General features: G+C 55.5%; 1 protein-coding gene across 2 annotated transcripts in view; it reads left to right on the forward strand.

Annotated features, from left to right (window-relative positions):
• FAAH (fatty acid amide hydrolase) overlaps window positions 1–13688 on the forward strand; it is a 19537-nt gene extending 5849 nt beyond the window's left edge. The window contains exons 2-16 of one of the 2 annotated variants that reach the window (XM_032247454.1): window positions 1693–1806; window positions 3276–3338; window positions 4617–4751; window positions 4972–5105; window positions 5183–5389; window positions 5626–5666; window positions 5834–5958; window positions 8155–8280; window positions 8712–8809; window positions 9979–10078; window positions 10388–10428; window positions 11176–11215; window positions 11707–11815; window positions 12942–13087; window positions 13311–13688. In XM_032247454.1, the coding sequence (XP_032103345.1) occupies window positions 1693–1806; window positions 3276–3338; window positions 4617–4751; window positions 4972–5105; window positions 5183–5389; window positions 5626–5666; window positions 5834–5958; window positions 8155–8280; window positions 8712–8809; window positions 9979–10078; window positions 10388–10428; window positions 11176–11215; window positions 11707–11815; window positions 12942–13087; window positions 13311–13439 (1608 nt within the window). In that variant the 3' untranslated portion in view covers window positions 13440–13688. The remainder of the gene's footprint in view (window positions 1–1692; window positions 1807–3275; window positions 3339–4616; window positions 4752–4971; window positions 5106–5182; window positions 5390–5625; window positions 5667–5833; window positions 5959–8154; window positions 8281–8711; window positions 8810–9978; window positions 10079–10387; window positions 10429–11175; window positions 11216–11706; window positions 11816–12941; window positions 13088–13310) is intronic. The other variant, XM_032247455.1, reaches the window with a different exon arrangement.
• Window positions 13689–13993: the final 305 nt, after the last annotated feature.

Raw genomic sequence — 13993 nt, forward strand, 5'->3', positions numbered from 1 at the left:
AAAAAAAAAACAAAAAAAAACAAAAAAAAACAAAAATAAAAAAAATAAAAAAATGTATCAACAGATTACTTGGAATATTCTCAGGAAAAAAAATAAAAAAAGTTAAAAAAGTAAAAAAAAAATATATATATATATCTCAACAGGGATTATCGTGTGTTTGGGGAGAAATCATGAACCCATTTTTTCTTCTTTGTAGCTCCTGTGTTAGGGAAAAAAATCCAAAGTAAGTGTTGTATCAGTTCACTGAATTCAGGAAAGTGCTCCTGATACTGAAGACATCAGGTGCAGAGGCTGTGGATTACAGGCATGAGGTACCGCACCGGCTCAGTGTTTACTCATTAACCCAGTACCTTTGAGGAGGGGTGTGGTGGCTCACACCTATAATCCTAGCACTTTGGGAGGCCGTGGTGGGGGCAGATCACTTGAGGTCAGGAGTTTGAGACCAGCCTGGCCAACATAGCTAAACCACGTCTCTACTAAAAATACAAAAAATTAGCATGGCATGGCATCCGGGTGCTATTCCGGAGGCTGAGGCAGGAGAATTGCTTGAATATGGGAGGCGGAGGTTGCAGTGAGCTGAAATCACACCACTGCACTCCAGTCTGGGTGATGGAGCGAGACTCTGTCTCAAAAAAAATATATAATACATTAATTGAAAAAACAAATAAAAACAAAGCAACACCCTGGGGAAGGAGGAAGGAGGAAGCGGATGGGTATTTGCAGACAGGGGCTGACTCCAGAGATTCTGGGAGCCCTTTCTGGCAGACAGCCCTCTGCCTAGGTCTGCCAAATGCCCCTCCTCCTGCAGAAAGGTCTTCCCTCTCCATCATTCCCATGTGTCACCCACTCACCACACTCTGTTTTATTGTCTTTATTTCTCATTGTCTAAAATCTCATCTTTTCTCCTATAGTCTGCCCACCTTGCCCCTGCCCTGTGTGAGCTCACCTGGGCATGCCTTCTTGTTCATGGCTGAACCTCAGCCTAGTGTGGTGCTGGGTACAGAGCAGGCACCTGATACACATCTGTGGAATGAATGTGTGAACCCTCCCTTTTGGGTGTGGCCTTCAGTCACAGACCAAGCCTCCCGCAAGATGGGGTCTTCTTGTTTTTGCCCCTCCCTGCCCAGGGGTTGGCAACGCCCCGGCAGTGTTCAGAGTTGCTCTGTGGGCATGGGGATGGCATGGGGTCAGGTGCAGGCAGATGGCCAGCGGGCAAGAATGGCAGTAAGATTGAATCAAAACATGGATGACATCAGCGTGGTGCTTGGCACACAGAAGGCAGCTGCTGCTGGTGTTTATTTGTAGTGGTTTAATCATCAGTCTGGAGCCCAGCACAATAGTGTGTGCCTGTAGTCCCAGCTAGTCAGGCTAGCCCAGGAGTTCAAGTGTAGCCTGGGCAACACAGCCAGACCCTGTCTCTAAGGAAAAGAAAAAAACCTGCCTGGGCTTGTCGGTCAGCTGGGCACCTTTTCAGCAGGCTTGTGGAGGAGACAGAGCTGCACTTTCTAGGAATGACATGGGCCTGCCCAGGCTGGGCCATGTTGGAGCTGCTGGTGGCCATGTCTGGTTTGGTATGACAGTAAGCATCTGCTTGGGTGCATGTGGAGACTGAGGGGCATGGGCTACCGGTGTCTGCAGCAGGCTCGTGAGCCTTCAGGGAGTAGGGGACTGATCCGACTTTGTCCCCCACAGAACCCAGACCTGGACTCAGAGGCCCTGCTAGCCCTGCCCCTGCCTCAGCTGGTGCAGAAGTTACATGATGGAGAGCTGTCCCCTGAGGTGGTGCTCTTCACCTACCTGGGAAAGGTAAGGCCAGCAAAGGCCAGCCACTTCCTTTCCCGTCCCCCCGCCACCGCCCGACTCTGCACAGGCTGTGGGAAAAAGCTGGCCTGGAGAGTCAGTCCTGCTGGGGGCCATGGTGGGACCCACAGTACCAGGGACAGCCAGGGAGGGAGGGAGCTCCCTGTGTGTGTGTGTGTGTGTGTGTGTGTGTGTGTGTGTGAGAGAGAGAGAGAGAGAGAGACACTGAGCATGCTGTTTTAGCTAGTAACCTGGCTTTTGGCCCAGATTTCCTTCTCTTTCCCTGCTCCATCCCCCTCAGTCAACAAGTCTGGTCTGTTCCCTTCTTTTTTTTAGAGATTAGCTCTTGTTGCCCAGGCTGGAGTGCAATGGCACAGTCTTGGCTCACTGCAACCTCTGCCTCCTGGGTTCAAGCGATTCTCCTGTCTCTGCCTCCCAAGTAGTTGGGATTACAGGCATGTGCCACCATGCCCAGCTAATTAAAAAATTTTTTTTTGTTTGAGATGAAGTCTCATTCTGTTGCCCAGGCTGGAGTGCAGTGGTGAGATCTTGGCTTACTGCAGCCTGAGAGTCTGAGTAGCTGGGATTACAGGCGCCCAGCACCACACCCAGCTAAGTTTTGTATTTTTAGTAGAGTCACCATGTTGGCCAGGCTGGTCTTGAACTCCTGACCTCAAGTGATCCACCTGCCTTGGCCTCCCAAAGTGTTGGGATTACGACTATGAGCCGCAGCGCCTGGACCCCAGCTAATTTTTTGTATTTAGTAGAGATGGGGTTTCACCATGATGATCAGGCTGGTTTCGAACTCCTGACCACAGGTGATCCACCCATCTTGGCTTCCCGAAGTGCTGGGATTATAGGCGTGAGCCACCATGCCCAACCCCCCCCCCCCCCTTTTTTTTTTCTTTTTTGAGACAGAGTCTTGCTCTGTTGCCTAGGCTGGAGCGCAGTGGCATGATCTTGGCTCACTGCAACCTCCGCCTCCCGTGTTCAAGGAATTCTCGTGCCTCAGCCTTCTGTGTAGCTGGGTTTACAGGCGCCTGCCACCACGGCCGGCTAATTTTTGTCTTTTTAGTAGAGATGAAGTTTTGCCACGTTGGCCAGGCTGGTCTGGAACTCTTGACCTCAGGTGATCAACCCACCTCAGCCTTCGAAAGTGCTGGGATTACAGGTGTGAGCCACTGTGCCTGGCCTATTCCCTTCTTTTACCCAGCCCTCCCCTGTCTCCATCACCTTTGGCCACTCTGGCCCACCACCACCATCTCCCTCCATGCCCAAGCACCAGCTCCTGGCCAGGTGCCTTCTTGTGTCCCTAGCTCTTCAGGCTGTCTCTGGAACTTCTCCTCTGTGTCCGGCATCACCTCTGGCCAAGGCCTTCTGGAGCTTGGAGTGTCCCACCCAAACTCTGCACTGGCTTGGGTGGGGCTCCTTTACCTGAAAGGCTCTTTCCCTCTTTGTCCCTCTCCATGCCACAGACTCCCTTGACTGAGCTTTCTGGGCTCAGAGCAGGAGACACCGTCTTCCCTTTCCAGCCCGAGGTAGGATTTCCTCTTCGGGGCCTACTCTCATTCTAACAGCACATTTTTCATCACAGTGTCAGGCTTGTCTTCTCTTTCCCATGTGTCCTTCATGGACAGGGCTTATCTTATTTGTCTTTGAAGCTTAGTGCTCAAAGACACTAAGTGTTGCATTTCACATAATAAGTGCTCAAGAAATATGTTTGAAAAGAAAGGGAGGGAGGGAGGAAAGAAGGAAGGAGAGAGAAATTGAGAAATTGTGCTTTGTGAGTGTGGCCTGCATGATTTCTTGAAAGGGCATGTGACAGAGAATGTGACCCCTAGGCAGGTGAACTTGTCTGGGTGTGGTTTATGTGACAATGCCGTCAAGGCTGCAGCTGTGGGAGCGAGAGCATGCTGGGCTGGCGTCACCGAGAGGGGCACATAGACATTCTCAGCAGACGGTGTTGCTTTTTCCCCCGTCAATGTCCCTAAAAAGGCTCCTGCCCTTCCTGGTTAACCTAGTCAATCTGGTTATAGATTGGCCTTTCTCCCTTCCTGCCTCGGGTGCCCTAGGGACAGATTTTGCATATGCCTAAGTATGGCCACAGAGCCCACCCTGTTTCCCTCCGGTGCCCCCCAGGATAGGAGTGTTTTCAGAAAGCTGCATCTCGCTCTGCTCTCGCCTTTCCCTCTGTAGGACCCTGCATGGTGCGGCTTGAGTGCTCTAGGCAGATTTCCATTATTAGCATGTTATTCCCTTTAGTCAAGCTCCTACTCCGTGTGACTTGATTATCAAATTCAAGAGTTCTTGGGTAAGGGGAGGCTTGACTGGGCTGGGTGTGGGAAAGGAGTGGGGTAGAGGAGAGAGTGCTGGGCTCCGAGAGGCAGGAGTCTGGTCTAGCCCTGCTCTGTCGCTGCCCTTCTGTGACCAGAGATGGGGGTCTGCCCTTGCCTGGTTTTTATCTGCCTCACTGGGCAGAGATGTGGCTTGGAGGAGGTGGGGGAGTGGTCAGTGGTCATCTTCCTCCCAGCCCACCCCCTGCTGAGGCCAGTATCTTGCTCCCTTGAGTGTCCTGGTTGTGCCCTGGTCCTGGTTAAAGGCCAGAGACAGCCAGGATGAGGCCTGGGCCAAATGTTCCCAGTGAGGCAGGTGCCGGGCCCTAGGTCATCCTCTGTGCCCCAGGCTCTGGCCCATGTTGCTGGTTACCCTCTCCCTGGGTATACTTTAAAAGGCTGGTTCTACATGATGTATATTTCACCATAGTTTTTTGAAAAGGCCAGTCTCCTTTTCCCTTATGTCTATTTCCCCTCCCTCAGGCCTGGGAAGTGAACAAAGGGACCAACTGTGTGACCTCCTACCTGGCTGACTGTGAGACTCAGCTGTCCCAGGCTCCAAGGCAGGGCCTGCTCTATGGCGTTCCTGTGAGCCTCAAGGAGTGCTTCACCTACAAGGTATGCTCTGCCTCAGTGTCAGGCCTCCACTGGCGCCTCCATCCCTGCCAGCCTGCTGTGGGTCCTGGGTCGTTTTGAGCCCAGGTCCAGAGGCCTTGCAAGGGGATATTGTTGTGCCTGTCTTGGCCTGTGTGACAGTTGTTGGAGTGGACCCTGGGCTACCCATGGGCTCTGACTCATCAGCCATACCCCTTTTTGTGCCCACCATCCCTCCTCCCAGGGCCAGGACTCCACGCTGGGCTTGAGCCTGAATGAAGGGGTGCCGGCAGAGTGTGACAGCGTGGTGGTCCGTGTGCTGAAGCTGCAGGGCGCCGTGCCCTTCGTGCACACCAATGTCCCCCAGTCCATGTTCAGGTTGGGTCTCTGGGTGGGGCGGGGCAGGGGCACCGATGCCAGCGTGATACAGGCTGATCCATTCTTGCCTCCTCCAGCTACGACTGCAGTAACCCCCTCTTCGGCCAGACCGTGAACCCATGGAAGTCCTCCAAAAGCCCAGGGGGCTCCTCAGGGGGTGAAGGGGCCCTCATCGGGGCTGGAGGCTCCCCCCTGGGCTTAGGCACTGATATCGGAGGCAGCATCCGCTTCCCCTCCTCCTTCTGTGGCATTTGCGGCCTCAAGCCCACAGGGAATCGCCTCAGGTAGGGTGGGTGGAGGGCGCACCTGGGCTGTGTGACCTTGGCCTGGCTTCCAACCTCTCTGGGCTCCAGGCGGGGATTCGGTCACCGGGGCTTTGCTGGGAGGAAGCATTAGAGTCCCACTGGCCAGGCGTGGGTCCTAGTTTCCAAAGTGGTGAGTGTTCAGAGCTGCTCTGCGGGCATGGGAATGGCGGCGGGTGGCTATTTCCTGTTCTCAGCATCTTGTGTTTCTCATCCAGCAAGAGTGGCCTGAAGGGCTGTGTCTATGGACAGGAGGCAGGTGAGGTCTGTGGTGCCCTCAGTGCCCCAGGGGGGTGGGGGGTCGGACTGACCTGCTTCTGCCCTCAGGGGCTTCTTAGGTGGCAGGGCAGCGTCTGGCTCCCAGGCTGCTCTGGATCTGTGTTCCTCCCTCCTTGTCTGCTCACCTCCCTCCCGTCTCTGCCCCAGTGCGCCTCTCTGTGGGCCCCATGGCCCGGGACGTGGAGAGCCTGGCACTGTGCCTGCGAGCCCTGCTGTGTGAGGACATGTTCCGCTTGGACCCCACCGTGCCTCCCCTGCCCTTCCGAGAAGAGGTGAGCAGGGCTGGGTGGGCATGGGTGTGGACTTCTGAACCCACACAGCCGCCCCAGGCCTGTGGGCAGGCCTTGGAGGCCCTGTCTCCTGAGAAACGTCCCCCAGGGCTCTGAGGCTAGGGTGGGCTGCCTCTCCACAGACCGCCACCAGATGGAGCCGTTGCCTGCATTTAACCCACAGGCTTTCCAAGGTGCCTGGCCTCTGCTGCTGGCACCAGGGATGCAGGAATCACTTCCCAGGCCGCTGACCTTCAGCAAACAGCAGTCTTTCTAACAGTATTCCTGTCCACATTTTGGGGAGCGGCATGCCACGCTGCCTGCAGACCCCAGCTCAAGCAGCTTGTTCTTGCCAGATGTAGGCTGTGTGAGCTAGAGTCTGCAGGCAGCGTGGAGTGCTGCTCCTTCAATTATCCCTGCAACAGTGGGGCACAGTGGCTAACGCCTGTAGTCCCAGCACTTTGGGAGGCCGAGGCGGGTGGATCACGAGGTCAGGAGTTCGAGACCAGCCTGACCAAAATGGTAAAACCCCGTCTCTATTAGAAATACGAAAATTAGCTGGGCATGGTGGAGCACGCTTGTAATCCCAGCTACTCCGGAGGCTGAGGCAGAAGAATTGCTTGAACCCTAGAGGTGGAGATTTCGGTAAGCCGAGATCTCGTCATTGCACTCCAGCCTGGGTAACAGAGTGAGACTCAGCCTCAAAAAAAAAAAAAAAAAAAAAAAAAAAAAATCACTGCAACAGTCTGATGCTGAGACAGGCTGGGCTTGTTGCTTTCTCTGGCGAGGGAGCACTGCCTTGCAGAGCCTTAGTAGCATCTCAGAGGGCAGGCAGAATGGGGAGATTTGCTGAGATTTTGAAGTCTGGTTTAAGGTGGGTCTTTCAACATGGAGGTTGGTTAGGATTGGGTAAGGGTCATGATATGACCCCCTCCATGTTAGTTAAGGATTGGTGGGCACAGCAGGGTGTGAATTTTAAGGTAAGAAGTTCAGAGGGTCATGGAGTGTAAACTGCCAACGGATGCTTCCTGTTGAAGAGTTGATGGGTGTTTCCAGAATGAATGGGAAGGTTATTTGTGCTTATGTGTGTTATTTGGAGGAGGTGGAGGAGTGGCCAGTGGTCATCTCTCTCCCAGTTCATGCCCTGCTGCAGGGCATCTGAGGCCAGTATCTTGCTCTCTTGAGTGTCCTGGTTGTGCCCTGGTCCTGGGGTACTCTCTCTCTCTGTGTTACGGTTGAAGGCCAGAAACAGCCAGGTTGAGGCTGGAGCCAAATGTCCCCAGTGAGGCAGATGCTGGGTCCTAGGTCATCTTCTGTGCCCACTCCAACAGAGTGTTTAGGAGCTCTAAAATTAGATCGGTGCAGACGGAGAAGAGTGAAGTCACATTAATGTAGACAGTAAGCTGCGTGATGTAAGCCCCATTTCTCAGCAGTCCAGCGATTGTCTATTCTGTACACACCCCAGCCAAGCTTGTCTTGGAAAGGCTGAGGGTTTCTGGACAGGAAGGAGAGTGGGCCTTGGGGTTTCTCGGGAGGCGGGCAGCAGGACAGATCTGGGCTGAGGCAGATGGAAATATTCTAACCGAACCCACGGGGATAGGCAGCCGTGAAGTCCTTCCTCAGCGGCGAGGGGGAGATGAGGTCCCTATCTGGAAGTCTGGAACAGTTTCTCGTGAGAGCCAGGACAGTTGGTGGAAAGCCTCAGCTTAGAAGGCAGGGTGCTTGTGTTCCAGACCTGCCTGTGTTCCAGACCTGTTCTACCCAACAGTCTGCATTGGGTAGCTTTGGGAAAGTCCCAGTCCCACCCAATCTCCCTCTCTAGACCTCAAGCTTCAGTCTCCTCCTGTGACCAATAGGAATCCTCATCCTTGCTCTGCCCACCTCTGAGTCACTGTGAAGGTGTTTTGTGAAAGGGTCAGATGCAGAAGGGGCTGGCCTTACTGACTGCAGCTGTGTCTGGGGCTGAGTATTTCTCTGATCCCTCTTTCTCTCTTTTTCTTTTTTAAATAGAGATGGGGTTTCACCATGTTGGTCAGGCTGGTTTCAAACTCCTGACTTCATGATCTGCCTGCCTCAGCCTGCAAAAGTGCTGGGATTACAGGCATGAACCACCACACCCGGCCAGTTCCTTTGATCTCTAGGGGTCCTGCCTAGGGCTGTCTTCTCCTGACCTGCCCCTGTCCCGTGTTTTCCCTCCAGGTCTACACCAGCTCTCGGCCCCTGTGTGTGGGGTACTATGAGACTGACAACTATACCATGCCCACCCCGGCCATGAGGCGGGCCGTGCTGGAGACTAAGCAGAGCCTTGAGGCTGCGGGACACACGGTATGACTGCAGGGTCCTGCAGGTGCTGGCATCTCCTCCCCTCCAGGGAAGCCTTCCTGGTACCCATGGCTACTCCATCCCTGGCATCCTGGCATTCTGATTGTGTTGTCGTGGGGGTGATCTATGGCCCAGTGGGACAAGTATCTAGAGGGCTGATCAAAGGTACAGGGGTGCACAGCTGTCCAGAGGTCCCCAGGGCCAGTGGGTTTTGGTCTGGTCATTTATACAACTTTATGTGTGGCTCCAGACTTCTCTTGTGCTGTGCACTCTATAGTGAGTTTTCTTGGCTCAGTTAGGCTGCCTTTGTGGCTCTAGTGAGAGCTACCATGTGGGCAGGTTGGTCTAATCCAGCCTCAGGGCCACCCAGAGAGCGTGGGTGTCATGGAGCCAGTTGTTAGTTCAGGAGGGCTTACACCCCTCAATTTCTGCAGCTAGTGCCCTTCTTGCCAAGCAACATACCCTATGCTCTGGAGACCCTGTCAACAGGTGGGCTCTTCAGTGACGGTGGCCAAACCTACCTACAGAACTTGTGAGTGATAGTGGGCTTTGGGGTCTTGGTGGGATCAGACCTAGTGGGAGCAGCAGGTGGCGGTGATGGCTGGATGGGCCTTAGCTGAATCTGACAAAGGCCTTAACGCTCTGGGCAGGGACCTCGCTGTGCTTCCACCTGGGCACATTGAGCCTGGAGATCCCTTGCCAGGGCGCCAGCCTAAGGGGAGGCTGCGTTGAGTATCATGGCCTGCCTCTGATCTGAGCTTGTTGTGAGGTAGGAGGTGGGCAGGCAGTTGCCTGTCTGTCTGGGAAAGATTTGAGGCAAGGGCAGGATCCAGGCAGGAGGGTGGGTGTTCGGACTTCATGCTGTGACTCCAGGCTCTCCAGACTTGAGCCAAGTCTTCCTTTTGAGCAAGACCTCAGATTTCTCTCCTGTAAAGTGGGTGGGTTGGACCAGACTCCCTTTAAGGGACTTTGCAGAACTCATTTTTAGAGAAGTTGGTTCCTCTGGGCTGTTTTTAGTCCTTAAAGGTTGTCAGGGGCAGAGGGCAGGCCTGTGAAGGTGCCTCCTGGTGACATGCCTCCGCTGGATGGGCTGCGGCCCTTCAGAACACAGTCCCACTTTCTCCGCTTCACCTATGGAGAACTCGGCCCTGCAGCCTCACTCAGTCAAGGCCCAGCCTGTCATGTTCCTTTCCTTCACCTAGCAGCCAAGTGTGGTCCAGGCTTCAGTGGAAGGGGCCACTCCTCACTCTGGCCCTGGTAATGAGTCTCCAGGATCAGCTCTCTGAGACCTTTCCCTGAGGTCTTGAGCCAGAGACAGCCTCAGAGCCATGCTCCATGGGCAGCCCCCACCATGACTGACCCAGCTGTGCCTCCAGGCTGGCCTCCCTGTCAAAGGGGAGGTGGTCACAGGGTGGCCTTGTCAGGGAGACATTGCCCTCAGTTCTTAGAGTTCTGCGCTGGGTTTGCTGGAGAGGGAGACCCTGAGTCCTGCCTTGGGGAGTTCCCGTCGGTGTGGGTTGGAGCCCAGGCTTCTCAAAGGACCAGCAGAAGCAAACGGCATTTTGGAGGGAGGGAGCTGAGTCTGGTGAGGACGAGGTGGACAGGACCCCTGAGTAGAGAATGGCATTTCTGTGGGCCGGGCGAGCAGGCTGGGGAGGATGTGGGGATGGGAGTTCCTGGACTCCGCCTTTTGTTTCCCAGCAAAGGTGATTTTGTGGACCCCTGCCTGGGGGACCTGGTCTTAACTCTGAAGCTTCCCAACTGGCTTAAAGGACTGCTGGCCTTCCTGGTGAAGCCGCTGGTGAGGGCACAAGGAGTGGAGGGGCTAGGACGGCTGGTGGGGAGCATGGGGCCTCCTATCCCGTCCCCCTGGCTTCCCTCAGCCTCTCTTGGTTTGGGCATACATGGCCTCCTCTTTCCTCCAGCCCCCACCCAGACTGCCCTCCTCCCCTGTCCTCTGCAATTTTCAGCCAATGTGCATGCTAAAAGGGGTGCCGATCTGGGCCCCAGGGGGAGGCATGAAGGGAGGGTCCCCAGTGGCTTGGCCTGAGGAAGGTTGGCGCCTGCCATGGCTGAGGGGAGTCACCAGCCCTGTGTCTGTCCCGTGCAGCTCCCAAGGCTGTCGGCCTTCCTCAGCAGCATGAAGCCTCGGTGAGGGCTCCTCCGCGCCCAGCTGCCTGCCCCTGCCTGTCCTGATCCGAGTCCGGGTCTGGGTAGTTTCTGACAGGAGAGGACTCGAGGGAAGTAACCTCTGAGGCTGGAAGTGGCCCAGGCAGGGGGGCAACCTTCGTGACTTTCAAGTGGGACTTTGAAGTTGTTTTGGCCAGGTCCAGGTCTGGCTGGAGAGCAAAGGCCTGAGGGGACAAGAGGATAGGGTAGTTGGAGAGGAGGAGGCTGACCTGGCTGGGGTGTGGATGGAAAGGACCAGGAAGTAGGGGGTTGGCCTGGGCCAGGGCGGGATACCCGGGGAGACACTGCTGCTAGAGACCTGAGCTGATCTGAGCTGCGCCAGGTGCACCTGCCCCTTAGTGACTTGGGCTGGAACCCCCCACCCACCGTTTCAGGACCTGATGTTCCTAGACTCACTCCTTCCCTTACCACAAGGCTTCAGGGCCGGCGGCAGCTATGGCCTGTCCTGTGTCCTGAGGGTAGCGAGCAGTCAGGCCTGGGCTAGTCCTGGCTCTGCTGTGGAGTCACTAAGTGACCCAGCCTGTGCCCCTCTAGGGCTTGATTTTCTCATCCAGACAGTAGGTATTTGAATGTCCCTCTCAGAGCTCCTGTGGGGTTGTGAAGGGTCCTTGGAGGAGTGAGAGCTGGGAGGCTGGCAGTAGGGGTCTGATGTTGCTGATCTCTATGGCTGTGACCATCATGGCTGGTGATCTCACTCCTTCTGCCCAGGTCAGCTGGAAAACTCTGGGAACTGCAGCACGAGATAGAGGTGAGGCCAGAGCCTTTGGACTGGAGCAGGGTGGTGGTGGGAGGATGGAGTTGGACAGGGCACTTGCTACCAGGGTCTTGTGGCCAGTGCCCCCACGGGGATCCTAGACTGGCCTGTCAACCCCCTTCCACTCCCTGGACCACTACCTGGGACCTGCTCTCTGACCCTTACTTGCCCAGATGCTCATCCTTTGGGGCTGGGTCAACCCAAGGCTCCTGTCCGGGCTGCCTTTTCTACCCTGTGGAGCTGCCTGTGTGTGGCTCTGCCCCGGCAGGAAGAGACATGTCCACAATTCATTTGGAAAGCAGAACGACTGATGCCCTCTGAGAGGCAGCACTGCTGCCTGCCCGGAGGACCTGTGTCCCATTATGGCCCAGTTCAGATCCAGGGCTAAGTACTGGGGCCAGAGCCACCCCAGCCACAGTCCCTGAGTTAGAGAGCCTGGGGCGGGCTGAGTCTGAGTGCTTCACCCGGTGTGCTGTGTCCCCCAGGTGTACCGCAACACCGTGATTGCCCAGTGGAAGGCGCTGGACCTGGATGTGCTGCTGACTCCCATGCTGGGCCCTGCTCTGGACTTGAATGCCCCAGGCAGGGCCACAGGTGAGACCAGACACACTGCCTGTCCCTTCTTTTTTTTTTTGTTTTTTTGAGATGAAGTTTTGATCTGTCACCCAGGCTGGAGAGCAATGACGTGATCTTGGTTCACTGCAACCTCTGCATCTGGTTCAAGCGATTCTCCTGCCTCAGCCTCCCCAGAAGCTGGGATTACAGGCACCCACTACCACAACCAGCTAATTTTATATTTTTATTAGAGACAGGGTTTCTCTATGTTGGTCAGGTTGGTCTCGAACCCCTGACCTCAGATGATCCACCTACCCCGGCCTCCCAAAGTGCTGGGATTACAGGTGTGAGCCATCGCGCCCAGCCCCCTGTCTGTCCTTTCTATGAATCTGACCATATGCCCTGCAGGGCTGCTAGGTATTGGAAGAAGAGGAGCCCTCAGGGAGGACCCTGCCCCTGCAGGGCCCACAGTCTGGCTGGCCGGAGACATGAGAGTTATGTGGGATGCTCTGGCCAGGATTGATATTCCTGTCATCAGCACTGTTCAAGTTGGGGACCTTGAGTTAGAGTCTCGTCTGGGGAGGTGGTGGTTTGAAGTCCAGGTGGGATTTAGATAAATTAAGAAAATAGGGTGGTGGGTCACACCTATAATCCCTGCACTTTGGGAGGCTGAGGCTGGAGGATCACTTGAGCCCAGGAACTCAAGACCAGTGTGGGCAACATAGAGAGGCCCCGTTACCACAAAAAAATAGAAAAACTAGCCAGATGTGGTTGCATGTTCCTTTAGTCCTGACTCCTCGGGGAGCTGAGGCGGGAGGCTTGCTGGAGCCCAGGAGGTTGAGGCTGCTGTGAGTTATGATCACACCACTGCACTGCAGCCTGGGTGGCAGAGTGAGACTCTGTCTCAAGAAAAAAAAAAAAAGGAAAAGGAAAAGAAAACAGGAACAACATTCCCAGTGGGGAAAGTACATGAGCAAAGGCATGGGGCAAGCATCAGTGAGATGTACAGCCCAGCCCTGAAATCTGAAGTCGTGGGCTTTGTCACTCAGACGTCAGTTCTGGGAGAGAGCCTTTCTCTGGCTATAGACACAGGCTACTGCCTCAGGCCCGCAGTCGGCCCTGAAGGTTCTCAGGGCCTGCTGCAGCCGCCTGTGATATATTCCAGGAGCCGTCAGCTACACCCTGCTCTATAACTGCCTGGACTTCCCTGCGGGGGTGGTGCCTGTCACCACGGTGACTGCTGAGGACGAAGCCCAGATGGAACATTGCAGGGGCTACTTTGGGGACATCTGGGACAAGGTGCTGCAGAAGGTAAGGTCTGGGCTGCCCCTCACCTGAACTCACTCCCCACCCTGACTCTGGCCGCTGTGGAGGAAACAGTACCAGCACTGTGGGTGTGCCAGCCTTTCTTAAGCAAGACCTGAAAGACTGTGGCCTGGCCCTGCTTTTCCAGCTGGGATGCTGGAGAGAGGCCTGGGCTTGGTGGGGAGTCCTGCCTCGCTAACCCTGTCCTGATACCTGTGTCCCCTTGTAGGCCATGAAGAAGAGCGTGGGGCTGCCTGTGGCTGTGCAGTGTGTGGCCCTGCCCTGGCAGGAAGAGTTGTGTCTGAGGTTCATGCGCGAGGTGGAGCGACTGATGACCCCCGAAAAGCAGCCATCCTGATGGCTCCAGCTCCAGAGGACCTGAGACTCACACTCTGCAGCCCAGCCTAGCCAGGGCACAGCTGCCCTGCTGCCACAGCAAGGAAGTATCCAGCATGGGGCAGAGGCTTCTGTGTCCTCTCCCCCAACCCCCTGCAAGAAGCACAGATCCCCCGAGTCTGGACCTCGCTCCCTGCCCTGGTTCCCTCTCTTCATCCTGGTCCCTCCACCATATGACATGGGCCAAGACCCAATTAACAGTCAAGAAACAGCTCCTTGTCTGTGTGCTTTCTGGGTGTCATCGTGAGGGTGCTGGGGCCTGGAGCCTATTGAGAGCAGGGCTGGCTTGACCGTGCAGACCCAGGCTCCAGCCATGCCAGTCTCCTGCTCCACAACTTCCCCTGGTGCCCTTCACCCACAGGAGGGGTGCAGGCTTGTGTCCCCAGCACTTCACCCCTGCCCGTCATCTCTCACCTACACGAAGCCCTACTCTGCCGGACACTGCCCTTGGTCTCCTTCCTTCCTCTGCTCCTTTCACTGCCTAGAAAGCTCTTTCTGCTCCTCTGCCTTACATCC

This window comes from Sapajus apella, unplaced genomic scaffold, assembly GCF_009761245.1.
Source record: "Sapajus apella isolate SASKATOON/1434 unplaced genomic scaffold, GSC_monkey_1.0 scaffold62, whole genome shotgun sequence".
Lineage (NCBI taxonomy): Eukaryota > Metazoa > Chordata > Mammalia > Primates > Cebidae > Sapajus > Sapajus apella.